A 23400-nucleotide genomic window follows, 5' to 3' on the forward strand; every position below is an offset into this window, starting at 1 on the left:
CCAGTGGCGGCCTCGGACGGCCTACCTTTGGCGCTGAGGTCCAGACCCATGGCGTTGGCGTAGTGGTGCTGCTGGAACAGCACTCCCTTAGGACCTGGAACAACACGAGACATGACCCGCCGCCGAACCGTGCGCACGCCTGCGCAGCTGGCGCTCCGGCTACCACTGCTGACGCTCGGCTGGCGCGCCCAGGGAGGCTCGTCGCCAACGGCCGGTCCGATGGTGCGGCGATGAGGGCACGAGCCTCACTTCCCGCGCGCCAGACACGCAGCGCTCGAGACACACCACCGCGGCGGCTTGCCCCACCCGGGGCATCGTATCTCTCCCGACGTTCTGGGGACCATTTACAGCGCGCGGCCGCGTAACTGTCGCGTGTGCGGCCTCGGCAATCCCGGGTGCTGCTTGGCTCCCAGCTCGGGCCCTACCAGTCTATAGTTCATCCCACCTGGATGGCGGGGCACTGCTCCCACAGCAAGTCATCCACAGCGGCTACTCTCATCTGAACGCCGCTCAGACACTGGAGCGATCATCCTCCTTAGAGGAAAATAAAAATATCATCGAAAAACAGAAAATATATAATCGTTTCATTTATGATCCTTGAAGACGTACAAACACATCGTGATGTTATTGAATTTTGTTTGATTTCGTACCGCTAGCCTCAGCAATAAACAGCGGGATGGCGTAACGCCTGTACACTTTTCGGCTTTCACATTAAGACGGCAGTTGAAGAAGGAGAATACCGCAGAGTCACCGACGGACGCGCACCAAAGGCAAGATCACTTTGGCGACCCGGGACCACTAGACTACCCACAAATCCTAAATGCATACGCTGCGCATTGAGCGGTGATGACTTTATGGAAATCGGGCGAGCGGCTCAGAGGCTCAGAGACTCGCAACAGCCGCAGAGCCGGCGGTGGAGCGTTGTCGCCTGCGGGCGGCTGGGTCTCTTCTCATCGCAGCCGCCCGCGTCATTACGGATTACGTCGCAGCCGTGCCATGTCGACGCGTTCGGAGCGAACCAGCCCCGCCCAACCTCCACACACACAACTACCCAGGCGGAGCGCATTCGTGTAACAGGCCACGAAACAGGCGTCTATTCCACGGCACGCACGCCCTGTCATACGAGCGCCCGCCACGGCCGTGGGGGAGGCGGCGGCGCCGCCATACACCGTCGGTCCGCTCGCCTCCCTGCCGCGCGGCCCGACCCGCGCGTCGCCGGCGGCGGCGCCCGCCCACCTTTGGGGAAGATATGCGTCCAGCGGCGCCGGCTGGAGGTGTGCTTGACCACGATGTTGCTGGGGTCGAACGGGTTGAAGAGGGCGCGGCCGGGCCCGTGCGGCACGGCCACGCGGCTGAGGCTCAGGTCGCAGGCGGACACGGCCGAGGCGGCCGGCCGCGGCGGCGAGCGGGTCACGTCGCTGTCGTCGAACGAGACGCGCCGCAGCGTGCCGCCGTCTGCGGGAGGCGCCGCGCCGCGCCGCGCCCGTTAGCGCGCCGCCAGGTCCGGCGGCCCCGGGCGTGGTCTCTCGGTCAGCTGGTGATGGATTGACTCCACATCGGAGTTCCGGCAGAAGTCGAACAATACTTATCACGCGCCCGACGCCACAAAGGTCACGTGGGAGGCGGCGGAGGAGAAACAACGCAGATAGCTGCTGAGCCAGGTCACGCACAGCGGAGCACGGCTAGGAGTCCAGACCAAGGTCTGGTGTGGTTCTGTGGACCAGTTCCACGACGACCGGGTACGGACTGATATGGTCTGGTGTGGTCTGGCGAGGTGAGCATCCGCTAATGGGTGGGTACAGGTACACGACAGACTGGGAACGCGGTTAAAGTAAGCCTTCATGTGCTAGAAGTACACAGCAGCGCCATCAAAATTTGTTCTTGATCAATGTTTGGTTCCAAGACGGCATTCAAGGCAGGGACGCACAGAATGCAATATTCAGGGATGTGCCACAACAAAAAATAGCGGAACGCAAAAATGCAAGACGTGGGGATGTGTCAGTCGGCGGCTGTCGACAACAGGGCCACATGTTGCACCTATCCACGTTATTAATCAGCATTTGTTCGGCACACGCAAGGACGCAGATCACCTTCACGGCTTCCCCCGCTCCAGTTGCTATTTCCTAGCACCGCTGCTCCCAAGCAACGGTCACCACACACCATACCGGGGGAGGGGGACCCCATGCCGCAATCCGGGTTCCATCCAACCACAGCACAAGCGCCATTTGACATCCTGGTTAACGGTTTCCCAGCCGTGTGAGCAGCCCATCAGCCCGTTATAGGGCGCATGGATGGTTGCCACCACAGCCAGGTCAGCGCAGGCCATGCCGCGTCTATCACTCACCGGACCGGTCACTGCCGAACACGGACCCGAACGACGACGAGTATAGCTCACCAGGCGGCGACACTGGGCTCTGCACGAGTGGCGAGGCGCGCGCTAAAACAGACCAATGGCGGCGCCGCGTCACTGCCGGCGCGCGCCCGCTCAGCCAATCACCAGCCGTGCCGGGCCGATCGCATGCGGCGGCGGGGTCGGTTAGCTTGCCACCGCCAAGTACCAGCCCTAAAGGGAGTGTGCCACCTCCGGGACGTGAATCAAAAGCAGACTCTGGTGATATCTTCGGGTCAGTTATGTCTAATCATAACACTACATCAGCAATATACTTGAAGCAAATCCATTTAATTTCATTTCATTTTCTATTGAAAATTACGCGGTTCCCGTTTCGACACAGCATTACAAAATGTGTACCTACAACCCCAAGTTTCGTTTTTGGGGTAAGCGACCTAAGCGCATACAACCCGTTCTAGTGAGATATTCAGCCGTTTAAATTTCCATGAAAATGAGCACGAAACAGAGAGAAAGCTACCCCGCAACACCAACAACCAGCCCCTTGCTACCACCCAGTGTGGTGGTCAAAATGTGTTCCGCCATTGACAGATACGAATGACGTCAGAAGAAATGAATGTTCATGATTGGTACAGCGGGTGGCACAAGGCCATTTAGCAAGAAGTACATTCGTGGAACTTTGAACAAGTAAATCACTAGTCCAGGTGATATGTTTCTGGTTAGCTGGTTGGCAACCTGGTTGTTAACACGGTCTTGCAACGAACTGAGCATCCATGTAAACAATGTTTCCTAAAGGCGAAAAACCATTTGAAAAGACTCGCCGTGCCATGTGAGAGAGGATTCAAAGCCATGGTATGACGTTTCGATGAGTTGACATGATTATGACCCCATACTTGTGTGTCTTTACCCTGTAGAGAGTTCAAGTCTTTGTGCATCTTCAATTGCGTATTACGAATATTTCATAGAAAACATGTTGGAAAGCGAATCAAACCAGAAGTATTACTTTCAAAGTGATGGTCACACAGTATAATGGCATTCCTTGTGTGGGGCGGCCAACTCGATTACAAATTCTGAGCTACCCTGGGCGACTTCGTGAAACCTAGTGTCACCGACCAACCCGGACGAGGACGAGTCTTGTCATCTACCCTCCAGTGAACATGACAAAACAGGTGACACACTCCCTCTAACGGTCGCTAGCCTACAACATGCCATGTTTGAGTCCGTTAGCCATCACACGCGACGCGCGAGCCCTCAACCCGTCAGAGGCAGCAGGGTCGCCTGACGTGCGGCCTCCCAGTCGGTTAGTCAGTCACACGCGCCGGCCCAGCCGGCCGGTCAGTCTGCGGCGGCGGGCGGCACGAATGCACCCCCGGGCAGCGGATGCCACAGAGCAGCAGCCGGGCTGGCGGGCGCCGGCGGCAGGCAGATCAGCTGCGCTTGCGCACGGCAACAGGGTCAAAATTGGGTCGCGGTCAGAGCCTTAGCGCCATGGCTTTGTATACCACTTGAAATGGTGGTAAAGTTTTATTTTCTATTTGCATTTAATTTCCGTGTCCCCGGAAAAATGCAATAGCCTCCGTAACACAGGAACCATGAACAACAAGGATTGCTACTTTATTTACACCAATGGTAGCTGCTTCTATCAGGCGTCGCCTACACACGTTCAGGGTAAAGATGCAGTTACTATAAATTACTTCCGTAAAGTGTCGTAGCTCGGCTGCACCGCTGGGCAGACCCTGCTCAACAGATCACTACACCTTTAGCGGCGTCGCCACGGGACGTGTTCACTACCCTGACGTGACGGCACTCGTAGGCAGCTACATTTGTAAGTGGTTGCTTCAGTCTCAGCTCGCGAGTGCATCAAACGTTTGAGCATCGCATTGTTTGCCAAGCAACAGCCCAGCGCATGCCGCCGACAGCAGTTTTCACAACACACAGCGCCCGCACCGCCCGTCCTTCGCGCGCGCCGCGCCGCAGTGACGTCACGCCGCGCCGGCTCCGTTTGGAGCCGGCGCGGCAGCGGGGCCCGGCGTGCGGCGAGCGCGGCGCGGCGCCGCCAGCGGGCGCCGCCCACCCACCTGGTGTGACAAACCCGGTGGCCGACGAGCTGTACACCTGCTCGGCGATCGGCGACGAGACGGCCGAGTCGGTCGGCGGGCGCGGCGGCTTCACGTGCGAGGTGGTGACGGTGCGCTTGCGCGGCGGCACGCGCTGCAGGGTCATCGTCGCCCTGGTGGGGGGGGGGGGGGGGACGCGTCGGACGCGGTTCAGCGGCGCGCCGACGGGTCGGCAGCACCGTCCGCTGGCTGTCAGCTCAACATGGCAGCCATCACCGACACCGAATAACTGACACCGACTGACACCGACTGACACCGACTGATGCCGTGTAACGAACTCTGCATGTGCAGCCAAGGAGGGAGGCGGGCCCGGACACTCATTCCCTAGACCCGCATTTTGCATTTCTATGCCATAAATGGCGCATGACAGAACGTTTGCGATCGGCGCAATACGTTCTCGTGAGCTCCGGTCCCCCCTCCCCCCCCCCCCCCTGTAAGAAAATCCCTGGCATCCGGCAGAACCGCGCTGCTTTAGTTTGTACGGGCTAAGCTTGCCAGGGATCTGCGAAACAGATCGCAACGGTTTGTGAAATCCAAGACGGCCTTGTATTTAATGACAGGCACAATGCGCCTCTGCCAAATGCCTTTGACAGGCTTCGAGCTTCACAACCCATCGACACAGACAGATGTCATTTTTATGCGGAGCCAGCGCCTCATCTCTATACAGCCATATTCTGTCCGCTTACGGCACAATCCAGACTTCATGACATAACACATCTCATCTCGCTGCCCAACTCCCGCCGCGCTTCACCAACTCACTGTTTGTAGGTGGCGTTGGCGGGCATGCGGAAGACGTCGGCGTCGTGGGCGTCGTAGTCGTACACGGAGCTGGGGATGGCGTGCTCGCTGGGCGGCGGGCGGCCGCGCGGCAGCACCGACTGCACGCGCGCCACGGGCGCCTTGGGCGCGCTCGGCGGCACTTTGATGCGCGGCACGAACTCCGAGTAGCCCACCCGCTTGTTGGACGAGTAGAAGCTGAGGTTGATCCAGGTGTGTGGCAGGTAGTAGTCCTGCGTCTCCGTCAGGCTCTTGTTGTGGAACTGAGGCAGCAGGGTGTGGCGGTGAACAGGCAGTGACCGGCGTTCGCGGCCAGGATCATTTGGTCAGCTTCCCAAAAAAACGCCACACACTGCAGAAATAGCTCTAACCTCCGCGTGAAACGTTGGCAAAACAGTAGCAAGCGACCGCTTTACCATAACCTGGGCCAAAAAAGCAAATGGGCTTGGCAAAATTCGTTAACGGATTCTTGCATTTCTCTAAGACCTTTATTCAGGACTGTTTGCGTAGGATATTTGCAATCATCGATCGCAGGCTCATCCAATAGTTCACAAGAGGCGCGATTGTTAACACACCGCGCTGTATCAATTGTTCAATATTTGCATTAAACTTCTTGATCAGGTCGGCTTCAGCAGCACTGCAATATCACCACAACTCCCCGCCACCCAACTAGCAAGAAAAATATAACTTTCAGTCACAGTAAGGCAACCAAAGAACACAAAACACGAACTGTGCACAGATCCCGCCGACCAGACGTCACAGCAACGTGATATAAATTGGCCAAGGAGGACAAGGACATTGGTGCTGGCAGAAGTGTGGGTTCATCTGTGCAGGCGATCCCACACTCCGGCGTGCGATCCACGGACCCGCCCGTTCTTGGGGCGCTTTCACGATTCGGTGTCAGGTTTTAGCAGCCAGAACAGCTGAAGACGTGACACCAACTGCACGGCACTGGCGAGCGCACCGGTTACAGCTCACTACAGGATCCCCAAATTAGTTGCACGGTGCTGGCGAATGCACCGGTTACAGGTCGCTACAGGATCTCCAAATCAGCTGCACGGTGCTGGCGAATGCACCGGTTACAGGTCGCTACAGGATCTCCAAATCAGCTGCACGGTGCTGGCGAATGTACCGGTTATGACTCATTCAAGGATCCCGGGACGGTCCAAAACCGCAACCGACGCCAGCGATCGACGAACGAGCGGCCAACGACACTCTTAACAAGAAATATCGAATACAAGACGCTGCGGACGAAGCCGAGGGAGACACCAACCTTACTTAGAACTTAGGCACAGCCGCCAGTACCCCCCACCCGCGTGGATGGCGTGGAGCCCCGCCCAGCCGGGCTTATTCCTCGCTCTCTGGCGGCGGCGGTCCACAACAGGGAGGTGGGCGGGCGCCGAAGAGCGCCGGTCGCGCGCGCACGCACCTTGAGCAGAGGCACGGCGTGCAGCGGCTGCTCGCCGACGCACACCAGGTCGATGCCGACGCCGTAGTCGATGATGCGCTGCTTGGTCAGATTGTTGAGCTCCCGCTCCACCTGGTACACGCCAACGCCGGGCGACACCACCCACGCACATCTGGCCGGTGCGCTCCAGAGCCCGGTGCAGGTAGTGCATCTCGAACACTGCCGCGCACAGCCGCTAGTCAAGCTGGTGGCTCTCAAACACTCATACACAGTCGCCAGTCGAGCAGTGGCTCTCAAACACTGCCGCACATTGTCGCTAGTCAAGGAGGCGGCGTTAAAACTCTGGCGCTTACAGTCGCTGGTCAAGCCAGTAGCTCTGTAAAGGCAAACTAAGCGAACACATAAATGCGGACGAGCCATTCTATGTTTGAGATCAGTGTGTCAGCATGAATGTTGGCTTCATTGGCTGTTGATGTTTTAGACATGCCGACTGCAGATGCTATGTTTCTCTCAGAATCAAGTATTTCCGTGTCTACCAGCGGGTATAAAACCTTAAGTCGTATTTACAGCGAAAAAGACAGCAGCAACACGCACGTCACGGAACAACATAGAGGAATCACGCCGTTCAAAGTGACGCGATCGTTCCTCGAGGCAGGGCGGACGCGAGCAAACGCATGACAATGACGGGAAAGGCATCACATCGGCAGCATACAGACCTGGGCCGGCCACCACAAACATTTACGTTATTCCCAACTAAAACAACGGCAATAACTGTGTATCCCATTCCCTGAAACACACTAAAACACACTGAAGTAAGTGACCGCTTTCTAGCATTTGGACCCACCGCGTGGTCGGAGGGGGGGGGGGGGGACGCACCATTCATGGAGATGTTGAGCACCTCGAGGAAGTTGCCGTGGGCGGCCGAGCTGAGCGAGGCGCGCGGCGGCGGCGGCGCGCCAGGGGGCGCCCGCTCCCGCTGGAAGTTCAGCAGGCCCTCCCGGTAGCCCATGAACAGGTGCCGGATGGTGGAGAGCACGGGCGTCCAGTCCTCGTACCGCTCGTTCTGCACGGCAACCCTGGCGAGATCGAGGCCGCGCGGACACTTGGTCATAACGCGCTAACCACTTTTTTAATTGACCGTGACGCACGTCGTCGCGCTTCTTGCATGGAGCGCCAGCGACTCCATTACGCTCAGGGACCATGGCACAACCCAGATTCGAACCCGGGCCCCTAAGTGGGAGTCCGACACGTTAACCACTCGGCCATGACTACGCCCCCAGTACCCCCCGCCCCGGTGGGGTGGAGGCCGTGCGGCCACTTAGTCACAGCACAGCACGGTGGAATGGTAAAGTTCAGCCATTCGGGTGCCAAGAATGCAGGTCTTGTTCATGATATTGCTCAAGTGCCTTAGGGTCCATTATCTGTGGCACAACTCCTCACTCAGTGTCGACTGACCAGCGTAGAGCCGCGTGGCTGTCGGCCCAGCACATGTACGCCTCGGGCAAGGCAAATCGGCCAAGCAGGTCGGGGTGTGAGGATCCGGGGGTCAAAGGGCAACGGGTCAACGGGAAGTCAAGCATGGCCGAGATGGAGGCGGCAGGAGACAGAGGTCTTGTGGCATGAGTTGATGTGAGTATTCCTGACAACGAACAGGACGCATTTTGCCACGCTCCAGCACGATCCTGGTTGGTTGAAGACCGTGCGGCGGACACTCAGCTAAAGCACAACACAGCATTGTACAGCCTCAAACACATCTTTCAAATATATAAAATATCAATGTATGTATAAATATATAAAAATAATATATAAAAATATGTCAAATTATACATCTATATATATATATATATATATATATATATATATATATATATATATATATAGCATCATATGAGAAAAATACACTTAGGAATATAGAAGTTCGAGCAGCAATCTATGTTTATATAGTATAAATAAGCAGGACAACTTCTAAACAGCATGCATGGGAGGGGGTGATCTCGAAATGATCATGGCGCCTCTAATCCTGCTCAACACTGATGTCGTTGCTGTTAATTCCGTTAAATTCGTATGGTCGCCATACTCTTCCCGAACACAACGGTCTCGTGATCACGCCACACGCAGCTGGATGGTGCGGTCGGGGGCATCTAACCGACCTGTAGAAGTCTTCGTAGAACATGTTGCGGAAATCCTTCTGCACATCGTGACGCATGTACTCCGGAAACTCGCTGAGCGAGTTGGCCTTGTAGAAGAGCCGGGAGAACAGCGTGATGGTCACCTCGTGGTTGGTCCCGTGCCTCTGTAAGAGCGTGATGGTCACCTTGTGGTTGTCCCCGTGGCCTCTGTAAGAGCGTAATGGTCACCTCGTGGCTGGTCCCGTGCCTCTGTAAGAGCGCTATGTTCACCTCGTGGTTGTTGCCGTGCCATTTTAAGAGAGCGATTGCGCTTCATGGTTCATGCCGTGACTTCGTAAGAACGTGAATGTCATTTTGCCGTTGCTGACTGTCCTACATGACGTTCGCCCTGCGATTGGCGCCTCGCGAGGTCTGTGAAGGCGTGATGGTCACCTCACGTGCTGGTCATCGCGGGCGCGGTGACTCTCAGACACCAAGCAGCAAGGGCTGCTTAACGTAACAAACGTAACGCTGCATAACGTAGCGAGCGTCTCCGCAAGGCCCCGCACCTTCCAATTGTTGAATAGGTCGCTGAGGAAGCCGTTGACGGCCTTCTCGAAATACAGGTCTCCGTAAACGTCAAAGTCCCACATTTCCTCTGACATCTGGATGTAGAGGTGGAACATGCTGGTGGCTGACCGGAACACCACCTGCCGAAGAAAGAACGCAGCCACGATAGAGTGACACGGCTGGCCGACACGGTGGCCGGGCGCGTTTGCTGGAACGGCGATAACGAACGGCCGCAGCAGAGGTAAGGCGCTAAGGCGTCTTCCACAACAGAAGAAACATCACCGATCCTGTGATGGCGGCACCCATCCCCGCACCTCACTCCCAGGGACGAGGGTCACCATCACCGCACCTCACTCCAAGGGACGAGGGACGCCATCACCGCACCTAACTTCCCGGGACGAGGGGCGCTAAGCTCAGCGTCAGCACTGTCCGAAGCGACCTTCCACACCGTGCAGTTAAGACAGACCTCCGTGTTGGTGCCCCATGCCGGCCAACAACACCTCATGCTCACCAATCCGTCCGTAAAGCACCAGTCGCAAATGACCTCAAACAGACCTCAGCGGCGCTTCAGGGTACAGGGTCCGGCCCCGTACGCACCCCACACGTATCCCGTGTCCCGTATGCACGCCGATGACCCGGTCACCAGCCCTGCTGGGGCCGCGGTCGGCCCGGCCAACTGACCTTTGTGTCTGGCGTGACCAGACCGCACGCTACGCGGTCTCCCTGCGACCACATCTCGAAAACCTGGCAGCGCACCGTCTGCGAGCAGAACTCCACGTTCTTCTTGTGGTACATCACCTTGCCCACCTGTCGGCAGCGGCAGCCCAGTTTGGCACCTGCTCGCTGGAGGCGTGCTGGCAGCCAGCCGGCGTGCGTGTGCATCATCCGTGGTTACATTCCCATGTGGTTATTCGGTTCCAGCGTCACACGCTCTCGATACTTCCGGTCTGGCGGCGTGATTCGTGGCGGCGCTCGTGTCGAAGCCCTGCCCCGGTTCTGTGTTGGTTTTTGCTGTTATGGGGCAATTTGGTGGTGGTGTTCTTATTAGAATTCCATCCTACACTGCCTTAGTAGCCTTCATTGCATGCTGTATAGTGCGGCTCGCGAATGCAACCTAAGTTAGGAAGAAATCACCGGGGGATCGTTTTGCAACATTACTTACTAATAAAATTATAAAACATTGCCAAAGATATCCATTTTTAGTGAAACTCAAATGTCACAGGAGGAAGTCCTGTCTAGACATGCAGAAGTGAATGTGTCTTAACCTCTATTTGTTCGCCGTAAATACTGCCCGCGGCTGTTCTGCGTCAGCTGATCTTCGCCCTTGCGGCCAACGCTGCCTCTTAATGCATCATCTGCGTAATTTTTGGTCATGGCACACCCTGCGCCGTGGCTGGCGTAACGCGTCTTTAATAAATATCGTCATTCAAATTTTTGCAAGAGCATATAGTCTAGTGCATAGACGTACTTAATTAATCTGCCTAAAAGCTAGGAGATTAATCAATGAATTACCACACGGATGGATACACGCTCACATACCACATGCTCTATTGATTCAAGAATGAACAATTTGCTTTGGAAACGCAACAATGAATGCAGTACGTCAAAATCAAGAAGAAAGCGAACGGGGAAGCGGGCAGTTTCAACCCAGCGGTGGCCTCCACCCATGGATTCCGTTCGCCAATCGCGCCCCGCCGTGATTTTCCTCTTAAATAAGCCCTGTTATTGACAGCTGGAATCTCCAAGCAGCGCGGTGGAGCCCATTCCGAATCAAATTGGCTCGCTGCCATTCCGCTGCCATTCGACGGCAGCACGTTTTCGACTGATGGCGATCCAGCACCCACCTCCGCTGACGTCCAATGCCGATCACAGCGAACTTGATTTACTTAATCAATTAAGTAAATTTATCAATTTATTCCGCAATTTAACTTAAATTACTGAGCGCTTCCTTTGGGGCGCAGCCGCCGACCCCACCGCCGTATTGTACCATTGCACCAAGTGCCACACGCACACGGAACCGGAGCTGCATCAGCCCAGACGTGGCCTGCGCGGTGACCTGCGCACGTCACACTGACCAGGCTGTTCTTGAGGCGCCACATGTCGCTGCGGTTGAGGTAGTGGTCCTTGAAGAGCAGCTCCACCGACTCGAGCGCGGCGTCGGCCGGGTCCACCAGACGCACGCTGACCGAGTCATACAGCCGGTCCCGCAGGTGGAACGTCTCCACCACCGTACTGTCCACACTGACGGCGTCCACTGAAAACGTCCACACACAGCCGTTATCGGCCGGGCGGCAGCACGACGGGGACGGAGTCGACGCGGGACAGAGGGGACAGAGTCAACAGGGACAGAGTCGACGGGGACAGAATCGACGGGGGCGCAATCGACGGAGACAGATTCGAGGAGGACAGAGTCGACGGCGACAGAATCGACGGGGACGGAGTCGACGGGGGCGCAATCGACGGGGACAGAGTCGATGAGGACAGAGTCGATGGGGAAGGAATTGATGGGGTCAGAGTAGATGGGGACAGAGTTAAAAGGGACAGAGTCAATGGGAACAGAGCCACTGGGGACAGATTTAACAGTGACAGAGTAGTCAGTGATGAGGTCAATGGGGACAGAGTTGACAGGGACAGAGTCATCAGAGGCAAAGCTGATGGAAACAGAGTTGATGGGGACAGAGTTGGACCAGGTCATATGACCAAGCAGGTGAAGCCTGGTCAAAACCCATACAGACAAGCACCAATGATTACCTCGGTTAGAAATACATTCACTACATGGAAGCATTTTTAAATGAAAGCCTACCTGTGCACCTACCATTCTGCTGTTGGCACATGGGTTGACATCTGTGTGTTGCTTATTGTGCTGCATGGCTATTAGGTCAAATTTGTTTATCTCCACTCTTCCCTACCATGACTGCATTTCTTATTATCTCCATTTTTATATCTTGTATTACATTCATCCATGCATCATTGTGTTAATGGACAGAGGCATAATTTTGTGTTCAGTTGCAGTGGCTTATACCCCAACCCCAGCCTTCATGTCAACCACATCAATTTTGAAAGGAAAGAAAGTGAAATGCACAGAGAAATCCACTTTGTTGTGTCCACCTAACCTCACCTAAACTGATCTTACAAAACTATGCCCAAACATTACATCATGTATTATCAAGTGACCAGCCTTTGTTACTGGTGTCACATAACTCCATTTCTGATCACTGTCATCCAGGTCATTAAGGCTTGTTCATTCACCTTTATGATCATCCCTGAGGGATCCAGATGAAACCTGCAGCAAGAGACGAGCAAAGTCGAGGTCTGGGTGGGATATCTCCACTATCTTGCCCACCTCCAAGCCCGGCACTGAACATGGATGCAGGATAATTTCTTCCTTGGATTCTGTGGGAACAAACCACAAAATGATAATCCATTTTATTCACCAAAGCAATGAAACCAGTTTCCAGATGAAGAAGTAATCAGGAAACATATCATTCATCAGAATACCACTACCACTACCACTACCACAATACCAGTACCACTGAACAAACACAGATTGTAGGGCACACTGTAGTAGAGTGAAGTGGGGAATAAATATCAGCTACACCCTTGAAGAAAATGAGCAGCCATGACAATGCTCACAACATATCAGTTAACCATGAAATAACATTATGATATGAATGATGTCTACATATACTGAAATAAAACATATCTCTCAGACTTCTGTGAAGGAAGCCTACCTCCTCGAATCTGTGGAAGCTTTTGATGCACCACAAGCTTCAGAAGCACTTCTTGACTCATTATGCACCTGCATTTGGGGAAACACATTATGGATTACACATTATACACATCACACACAATTTTGTGACATAGGTAAGTATTTTTTCCACTAAATACAAAAGAAAAGTCAGTGTTTGTTGAGACCAGTGGTAAAGGATAGTTAAAATAACCAGGACCCATCACAAAACCTTAACTGACAAAACAATCAAACATGCTGATGTCACTTATTTAAGGGAATAATAGTATGGCTTTAGATGCATTTCAAGTTTCTTAAAATATGTTGAGAATTAATGGTGGATAAAATGCCCAAATGACAATTTTTACTGGAGGTAGAGTGGAAAATTGTATCTTAGCAATCAAAACAGTAACGGGTTGAAGTGGCACCAGTCATGTGTGCTCTGCTATATGAAAGAAACCCCATTTGGATGGTTACACACTGGAAAAAATGTTCATGGGTGAGCATGCACTACAAAATCCTTTGTCTTGTTGAGTTATTTTGGTACCTGCACAAGTCACGAGCCACCAACCAACACTAATGCATCCAAAATTTCCTGACTGCATCAAACTGATAACCTGATAACTGATTAGGCACATTCAAGGTACTGATCCACGATAAGACATGGGCGAGTTACCAATGCCACTGAATAATTCCCACCCTTTTGAGGGAATACCACATGTCCAAACAATTTTTCCTTCCTATACAGCCACCGCAGCCTTCACCATCTACGCTTACAACCGCACACCTTACCGCAGGCCGACCACAACACCCGCGTCCAACACCTCCCCCTCCTTCGCCTATCACCCGCATGTTTACATTTGTATCTGGTAGCTTAACTGGCAGCCTTCAAAATATCATCAGCCAGAGGGATTCTGATGCAATACAAAAACCTCCAAGAACATTGGTGTATAACAACAATGAACGCTATGGGAACATGTCATATCAGCTTAATCCGATGATAAAGGGGAGCGTATTAATTTCGTGGCCAGATGTCCTTTCCAAGTAGCCAGAACACGATTAGTTTTTCAGTTGCGGCGTGAAAAAGTAACCGGCTCGAACGCGCGTATTGCGGACCGCAACACGACCCAAGGGCCTCCCGTCAAATGGACCGCGAGGCAGGTGGCCCGAACCGCGCCCCAAGGCCAGACAGAGCTGATGCAGCAAGAGCTATCTGGCCACCTGCCTGATGATCCCCCTAGATCTACGCCGTCATTGTGAGACGCGGGAATGGATCTGTCTCGATACTGCATGACGCATTTTGTGCGAAAAGTAAAGGCGAGCGCGCCCCCTCCCGGCCGAAACACCGCCATAAGAGCATCCGTGCCGTGGCCGATTTTATTTCCCTGCCTCATGGTCGTGGGAATGGCGGAGCCCAATCGGCCTCAAAATCACGGAATGAAAGCAGCCGAGCTAAGGCAGCTCGCTCCAAACATCGACCCTAAATGGCGCGAGATCCATTTGACGCAGTCCCCGACCCATGAACCGGCAAAGTAGCAGTTTCTAAATTCACCTTTAATAGTTGGCTGACCTCTATCACGGATGCTGGAGATTCCTCAAAAACAGTACAGCATTAGCCGTTCGGAGACGTGTGGTGGGTTATCAATTATACCCCATGAAAAGAAAATGATCCGGATTATGGATCTAACTCCTTGTCGCGAAAGCTAGTTTGCAAAAATTCACCATGATCAAAGCCGCACGAGCTCTTTTTACGTCCCAGACATGGCAATGCTTGCACCGTATATGCTATGACATACATGATGCATTGATTCTAAGTCGAAACAGTTATCGTTATAAAATATTAAGACTCTAAAATGTATCTTGTTTGTAAGATTTTAAGACTCCTAGATGCAAGTTTTTACAAGTAATATCGACTATTATGCTAATTTTGCGGCGCTAACAACGCTCTTCGCGTACACATTAAAACATGCCCTAACTTTTGATATGGAAAGCACATCACCCTACTGGTCACTTTGCGCGTTCGTCCATGCCCGTGATGGCAGCTTACGCAGTGAACCTGGTCAGTGTTGGGGAACGGCGGACATCTTAACAAGCTTTACTAACCACATGTGCTTGTTGAACACGAGGGACACGTGAGGCATCCAATCCTGCTTCGATCTGTACGCAATGGCGCACACCCCGTACCTAGTAAGACGTAGGTGCACTTGAAGCCCGCGCCCAGAGCACCCAACAAGCTACCAAATCTGACGCCGAGTCTCGTGAGGGCGGTGGGAAGCGGCGCATGTCGGGATCGAAGCTGAAGCCGCGCTCATCGTCCTCGTGCACGGATGTCTGGGCTACGCCAACTCTGGTTGATCTCCTCGGTTGGTCGGTCGTCATGATGACGGTAGACGGACTTGCACCTTGCGCTTCCGTGGTGTGCTGTAGAAGGCAGGTCCAGACGAGACGCTGTTCGAGACGGCTGCCGGCCGGCGCAGCTTCTTACTCGAACGAACACGAAGTGTATGCCGTCAAAAGTTTGAATCGCATGCGGCCGGCAGCCACCTGCCTTCGGAAGTAGGGTATCAGGGTTCACGTGATATGACATATATATATATATATATATATATATATATATATATATATATATATACATATATGTGGGGATTGTGTCAAAGAAATTGGCGTCGCTGACCCACCTCAAAGTCTGGGTGTCATTCAATAGCCCCAGGCCAGCGCTATCAAACACACGCGGCACTATCCTCTGCGTGCAGCGTTTGTTCTCACACGCTCGTAGTGTAAAAATACGCTGCACGCTGTCATGTATTCACAAGCGCCGTGTGGTCGCCCTCATTTAGTAAATCGCTATTAGCGCGTCATAACAAACCATACGTGCCAAACGGACGCTCTTCGCCCTTAAGTTCCCTTCGAAAACCGCGAATTAGAGCTGTGCGTCGCACACGCACGCAAGTGCCCCACTCTGCTTACCAAGTTTGTGATATCTATTAAAGGGAGTGCTCTACGTTTGCACGAGGTTTTGAACTGAAATAGCCATCTTAAAGAACACTCGGTGCAGTTCATAGCCCCGCCCCTCTTAAGGCATGACCCCTCTAGTTTCTGGGCTAAACGCCCGCGAAGATGTGCGGAATATTTCGGGTGACTACTTCAAGGTCACACACGCATCCACGACGCCACGTCATTCAAATCCTGCTATTCCTAAGCCATGCGACGATACGGGCCAAAAAAATATAAGTGCCCACTAGTTAACATCTGACGTTCGTGACCACGATTCACGAATATAACCGTCTTCAGTTGGCTCTCAATCAATGTTGCAAAAGATATGATGACGTAATTAAATGATGATATTTCGACGAGCATATTTACACAACAGAGAAATTGTGCTGGTCTTTTTTCGCTTCAAAACATACCAACAGACCTCGTACCTTTATAAGTGAGCTCATTTCATCATACCTGGTGCTTGTTTCAACATCTTCAAATGTGGATGATACCCTTCAATAGGTACACAGCTTAAATCGGCAATGAGAGACTCCAGCCACACGCAAAGAAACCAGCAGATCGAGATCATGTAGTGCTGTTCCTGGGCACATAAGAAATTGCGCATACACGCGGCGCGCTTTACTTGTTTGTTTATTAACAACTTCTGGGTCTTGATCTTCCACACGATTACGAAATCCTGCGTACACACTAGCATAACGTATTTAACATCAGGTTCACGGTAAAAAATGATAAAAACAACGTAAGAGCTTTACATTCCTGGTCCCTAACATTCGTGTCGCACAGCTACCATATATGTCTGAGACATTTCTACGATAACTGAAAGGCCGGAAATACGGAAAACGAATAACCATGTCAAGAAATGTATTCTTACGGCATGCAATGGACAGGTACATCTGGTGTTTGTAACCCTCAACTATGCAAAACGTGACGACGGCTGCAGGGCCATAGCTTCGCAAAATGAGGTATGGTGGCCGAACACCGGAAAATGATTAGGCCTGCCCCCAAAATAGACAGTGAACTGGTTTCTGCTCCAGTTGGCCCGCTTCTCAACACTGAGGGGAGGGAGGCTGAAGCCTTTGCCCAATTGAATGGGGAAGTATATCCCGGGATGACTGGTAATACCTCAGACTCCCCAAACAACGGCGCGTTCGTCCGCCGTATCAATGACATGAACACCTCTGTAAAACGGGTTCATTCATTTGCATCCATTAAGCCCGTTGTTTCAAAAGAGCCGGCACTTGCAAATGCTCAGGCGAACAATATGTGCTTGGATGAGAATGCTGTACAAATAAAACAACAAACAATGCATACGACTGCTTGCAGGCATCTTCCCCAGCGCAACGAGTCTCACACTAATGGTCCCTTGCGTGTCCTGTTATACATTTTCACCACCTTCTTGCCTGGCACAAGAGTCTGACTGAGTCCTGGCCGTTTCTTGCTGGGCACCAGGCCGTCGACAGGGGGTGCCGGCCGCTTGGAGCCTGGCTCGTGCGTCGTCGTCAGCGGCGGCTCGGCCGGCTCGTCACCGCTTCGCTGCAGGTCCGAGTCGTGCGCGAACTTGCATCCGCGGCCGAAGCGACAGCGGCCCTTGCGGTAGTTCCAGCACACCTGTTTGCCATTGATCTGGCGCAGGTCGGCCGGCGCCGTAGTCAGCTTTACGTGCTTCTCGAGAATGGCCCGACGCGCGTCCTCCGCCTGCCGGTACGGGTTGCTGAAGACGGAGGTGCCCCAGCAGCTCGGCACTGAAACTAGGCAGTGGCAGCCGTTCGTCAGCAGTCTGGAGTGTCCTGAAAGAAGGACATGGCAATTGAAAATCAGTCAGAGTTCACAACCACCTCCCTTATCAGAGCTGTTCCACTCAAGGATCAAAACAAGTACTTATTTGAGGCATGTAAAACACATGTAAAATTATGAAGTTCACTGACAATACTGATCCCTATAGCTAAATCCCAGTGAGGAATCATAAAAATGGTGCCACCAAGCATGGTGAAGCAGCCCAGAAAGTTTTTTTTGGCTGTTTAAGTGCAACATAAATAAGTTTTTAGAAGATGTCCAAAATGTATGTTTACCTGAATGATTAATATGCATAACTGGCACTCCTAGCATTGCTTACCAGCAGATGCCTTTCCTTCTGGGCCAGTCATGCTTCTGTCATAATGGCAAGTGCAGGCAAAACTTAAAGTCCTATCTACCTACTGTCTAATAAGTATCAATACTTTTTCAACAATGACCCTCAATGATTTGATGTATGTATTTGGGGACTCATTTGAGAAAACTGACATTTGTATTCCAACATGAAAACTTTTTTCTTGCTTAACTATGCTTCTTTCTCAATACTTGTAAAAGGAGCACCCCAATAAACACAACTGAGGCATCTTCAAAACATAAATGCAGTAACAACCAGGTGGAAGGGATTTTAACTTTGAAACTAGCAATGTGGAATAATTTATAGACAGCTCCAATGTTAAGTTACTGATTTACCATGTACATAAAGAAAATACACATACATCTCTAGTGGCTTTTCAAATATCTTCTTTAAATTTTACCCTTCATGAAAGGCATTGGCATGGCCATAAATATCGTTGGGTTACGGCACAGGAATTTTGAAGACAACATGACATTTGTTTGAGAAGTACACCCAAATCAGTAAAATGAGCAGTTCTTTCCAAAAGAGGTGCACCACACTGCTGTATTCACAGTGTACAAGAATCAAGCATGTTTTACATGTCAGGAGTTCCTACATTATCCACTATTCAAACAGTTTGTGTTGCCAAGACATGACATTTTACAATGGCAGGATAAAAATAAAACAAATCAAAAACTCAAGTATGGTCACCTAGCCTGGTCTTGAACTTCTTCAGAATTATTAGAGTCCTCTTCGGATTCCTCTGAACTGCTGTCTGATCCATAATCAGCTACCAGTCCCGCCATGCTTCCAGCTGGGCCACGTTACCCACGAGGAAAATTACGATTAAATAGGTACGCACGGCACGTACACAAGCGGGGCGACCACGCAATTACGGACAGTCCCACCTATTATTCAATAAAACGGCCCTCGCTCACAATTCCACACTCTTTGACACCGATGAAAAACACCCATGGTCCAAGAATCACAAACCGTCCGGAGATTCCCGTGCCATCACCGCCTTACGCTACCCTGACGTCATCGGTATAGTGCCTTTACGGGGGTTATCACACCTGATGCTCGTAACACTAATGTATAGTAAGACCTAATATTTGAAACACCTGGTCGAACGCCTCCATACTGCAACAGCTGTATCAGGACGAACCCACCCGCCCCCTCGATGATGACTGGGGCTGAAGGGCGCGTCGACGGCCCAGGCCATTTTGCGCCTAGTCCTGCTGGAATTCGCGTCCGTGCCCGGTCGTACCCGCTTCGTGCCGGCTAGCCGGTACCGTACCACCCGGTCTAGTATTGGCGGGCTGGCAGCCGGGACGTGCACCGGAACGGGAGAAAACCGCGCGCACACGGGAAGGAGAGAGAGAGAGAGAGAGAGAAGAGAGAGAGTGAGAGAAGAGAGAGAGAGAGGAGAGAGAGTAGTAGAGAAACCACACACACACACACACACATATATATATATATATTATATATATACACACACACACACTATAATAATAATTTATATATATATATATATATATATATTATATATATTCACACGGTATTATATATAAATCCACCAGAGGCGAATGACACCAGCGGCCGCGTACCTGCGTAAGCCTCGCGTGGCTACATGCAGTATCGGTCGCACGCGTTGTCAGCCGTATCCTGTCACCAGAAATCGACGGCCGCCTGACCGCCTCACCCAATGGCCGGATGCTCCCCGCACGAAATTCGACCCACTCTCTCCGCCAATCGTCATCCGGTAATTTTGCTCTCCCCAGGTTGCGACAAAATAACCGAACCGACGACCGGTGACCAGCCGGATCAAAAATCGTTAGTCCTAGAATCGCCCGCCTGGCCTGTCCAAGCTTTACTCTCATGGACAGGTTACTGGGCGAACGTCACAATGTCAACCGCCGGCCTGAACGTAGCCTTGACAAAAACATGCAACACGTAGTAACCATTTCGCCAGGCTGGCTTTTTTAACGGCCTACACATTTGTCCCCTGGCAGACAGATGAATGCCTGCCGTATGGCCTCTTGCCCGGGGGAATAGGTTCTTATTCAGTTGGGGTGGGGGGCTTCAGCCCCCTTCCCCCGCTTTGGTAACAAAATGCTCAAAACTGGGGCTTATTTATACGCCTATTATACGCCTATTTTATATGCCTATATATATATATATATATATATATATATATATATGTCTATTCACTGACATATTTTAGGGGTCGGTTGGGTCATTTCTCACTGTTCAGCCGCTCCAACTCATTTTGTGGAACTACATCCCTGCCTGTGCCGCCCCAACCGTCACGCAACACGGGATACAGTCAAGTCAACCACACGAGACTGGGCGTTCAAGGGGATGTCTCCAATGATCGGAACCAGATATGCTCTATTCACACCATTCTTAATGGACTGATTGTCTTTCATTACGCCGCATTCTGTCCCCACCAACCGCAACAGATATACATTCCGGCACCGATGACGTTAGCCGAGTGAGGCAAAGTAGGCACACGCCTCGAACTCCGTTGGTGAGGGGTGAGAACGGAAAGGGTGGCTTTGCGGAATTTGGATCTAACAGGTAAATACACGTGGTGGCGATTCCCACGAGTGTTTGACGTATTAATAGGTGCAGATTTTTCATGGTTTGGATACAAAATTCAGCCTTTGATGACACAGACCAGGGATCAAAAAGGGTGCTCATGCAGGCGGCGCCAAAATGTATTTTTTTATGTGTCAAGGAATGGGATCCCGCCGCAGGGTTTTCTTGAGGACTGTAATAAATTGTATGCCAAGGGTATTTTTGCAGAAATTATGTCCAATGCATCATGATCCGGCGAACATTTCCGGCAAATCGGTAACATTCGGGCCTATATCACACTCCGCGCTAACCGCCGGCTGATCGGGTATGCGCATGGTCGGCGAATGCGGCGCAATAAAGGCAATGGCGCCGCCATTCGGACAGGGTTCTGTTATAACGACGGGTGTCAGCTGATGATGACGTCATAGACCTGTGGGTTTGGTATGTGATGTGGTCAATGTTCCTAATATCCTGCGTTTCACGTACTTATCCCTAATTTCTTGTTTCGCAAGATGATATTCGCATTTTAGCGAGTGTTAAAATTTAATTGAACCTATTTGCATCCGCTTCAGCGTGTTTAATCGGATTGCCACCCTTGGAGATTAATCAATTGTTCCTGTAAAAGAAAAAAGCGCATAATTTTGAGGTCAAAGGCCGAGGTGCGTTGTGGAGCCACTGTATGGGACTGGTATGCTTGCTTTGCTTGTCATTGAGGTCTAGGCAAAAATTCCATTCAAGGCTTCACAAAAGCGCTTGAATGGAGGTTTTCTGGCTCAACCTCCTCATTTCTCCCTGGCATTTTGAATTGAGCACTTTTGGGACGCGCAAACGATCTAAGTGTGGCATGTTCAATAGCCCATTCTGGAAGGGATATCTGGTTTTAAAATGGCATCTGATTTATATAGATCAGTGTCAATAGGCAGAGCAGCGCCACCCCGTCCTTTGACCCTGACATTTTGTGAGCCGGGCTTTCCGAACGAAGCAATGGACGTTGGAGGTTTGCATTCTGATAGATCAGGATGAAATGGTTACATGTTGTCTGGCTTTCCAATGACACCCGATTTGAAGAGATCGGTCCCATACAGCATCGAGTGCGGCGCCACCCTGTTGTAGATTGGACGTCACTCTTAATATTTAACCTTGATCTACAAAGTTATGACAGCCTGGGTTGAAAGTGATACCTGGCGTGCAGATGATCTTGATTTGCATCTTTTTGTCTAATGCAGTGGCATTAATGCGCTATCCTGACCTTTTGCTCTCGAATGTGATCTTGAAAATTGACCTTGACGGTGCTGTCCTGGGCTGGAATGGCTACACCTGACTTTCATATGGGTTCTTTCTTTTGCAGTTAGTTCCAACCTGCACCCTGATAGAAGTCGATGCAAGTCATATTTTTTGAGGACTCCTTTCCGGCATGTTGTGCAATCATGCCCAATTTTTAACAGCGTATGGGACTTCCATGGCCCGTGTTTGGACGCCATACCGTGCTCCTAGGTTTTCTGGTTTCGGAGCAGCAGTGGAATAAAAGAGCACCGCACGGCGATCTACGGCCGGTGCGGGTTGTGGATGGCAACTGACGATGCGCGTAATGTGCGCGGTGGGCAGACATTGTTACATCAACGGAGCCATATGTCATAGATATGTCCTCAACACACGCATACATATGCATCATTTTATGATAATATCTTGACGACATTGCATCACGGCAACACATTGCATACATGTGATTACATTTAAAATGATACAACTGACAATTGTGAATCACTGTTCTCAGAAGAGAACGAGGAGCACGCCTACCTTGGTTTTGCGTCGCTACGAGGCACGGTCCTGTCTGTGTGATGTGAAGCTAAAAACGTGCCATTTTCTCGAAATTGTGACCCCTGACGTGACATAAAAAGGTCAATTATTAACTGAACAACATAAAAACCAGCACCAATCACGAGGTCTTGCTGCCATCAATCCGCTGGTGTTTTCCGCTAAGCTATATCTTCACACCTTGGAATCACCCTTCTTGCTTGGACCTTAACAGTCCGCGTCATGGAAACAGCGAATCGGGACAAGGGTTCATGTCATATTGTTGCTGCTTGACTTTTTGCTTTGACCCCTGGAAATAAAACCGTTTGTGGTGAGCAAAACGGGTCCATTGTCGCGATTTGCAGACGACCAAGGCGCGATTGGATGGGGGGTCAAATTGACCCCCCGAAGTTTTTCCAGAATGGTTTTGGAACGACGCGGCGTAGCCGTGTCAAGTTTTGCTCAACTGTAGACAATAGCGAATCGCTTGGCATTAAAAAATTAGATGTAACATGCAAGGTCGTTGACCTATGGCAGGTCAAAGTTAGGCCATGGGTTCAGCGAAGTCAATTTCTAGGAATTCGTTCAATCTGATGCAATAACGGAGTGTCAGACGAGGCCATACATCTCTGAGATGTTTTTTTAGGCATCACGACAGTTGAATGAGCAAATAATATTGACCTAAGCTCATGTGTAAAGGTCAGACCAAGGTCGAAGACAACCTGTTTTATTACTCTAGGGCTGTATGGGATGGTTTCTGGTGCTCATTTCGAATGTATTCATAGCAGCAACCGCATTATACATCTTCCATGGACTTCTTAGAGGTCAGAAAAGGTCATTGACATAAAAT

At 51.5% G+C, this 23400-nt stretch overlaps 2 protein-coding genes across 2 annotated transcripts in view; both read right to left on the reverse strand.

Annotated features, from left to right (window-relative positions):
• LOC119090121 (GATOR complex protein Iml1-like) overlaps positions 1–13873 on the reverse strand; it is a 36285-nt gene extending 22412 nt beyond the window's left edge. Inside the window, 15 exon segments of the mRNA XM_037212915.1 lie at positions 26–94; positions 1237–1455; positions 2345–2437; positions 4426–4577; positions 5224–5504; positions 6671–6811; positions 6813–6868; positions 7526–7725; positions 8800–8942; positions 9327–9467; positions 10009–10134; positions 11403–11581; positions 12577–12720; positions 13059–13126; positions 13847–13873. Of these exon segments, the coding sequence (XP_037068810.1) occupies positions 26–94; positions 1237–1455; positions 2345–2437; positions 4426–4577; positions 5224–5504; positions 6671–6811; positions 6813–6868; positions 7526–7725; positions 8800–8942; positions 9327–9467; positions 10009–10134; positions 11403–11581; positions 12577–12720; positions 13059–13119 (2005 nt within the window). The 5' untranslated portion in view covers positions 13120–13126; positions 13847–13873.
• A 2792-nt stretch (positions 13874–16665) lies between these two features.
• On the reverse strand, positions 16666–18195 carry LOC119090122 (uncharacterized). Its single transcript, XM_037212916.1, has 2 exons — positions 18165–18195; positions 16666–17838 (listed from the first exon to the last, which is right to left on the reverse strand). Exons 1-2 carry the CDS (start codon positions 18193–18195, stop codon positions 17399–17401), a joined length of 471 nt encoding a protein of 156 aa, XP_037068811.1. The 3' UTR covers positions 16666–17398.
• Between the last annotated feature and the right edge of the window lie 5205 nt (positions 18196–23400).

The sequence above is a fragment of the Pollicipes pollicipes genome, unplaced genomic scaffold (genome assembly GCF_011947565.3).
Source record: "Pollicipes pollicipes isolate AB1234 unplaced genomic scaffold, Ppol_2.1 Scaffold_3087;HRSCAF=3621_pilon_pilon_pilon, whole genome shotgun sequence".
Lineage (NCBI taxonomy): Eukaryota > Metazoa > Arthropoda > Thecostraca > Pollicipedomorpha > Pollicipedidae > Pollicipes > Pollicipes pollicipes.

Excerpts from the sequence above, each read along its gene's own strand:
- LOC119090122 (XM_037212916.1), bottom strand. The coding sequence starts at position 18,195 with ATGACTGGCCCAGAAGGAAAGGCATCTGCTG. Across the intron at positions 17,839-18,164 it reads AGAAGGAAAGGCATCTGCTG|GACACTCCAGACTGCTGACG; the intron begins GTAAGCAATGCT and ends TCCTTCTTTCAG.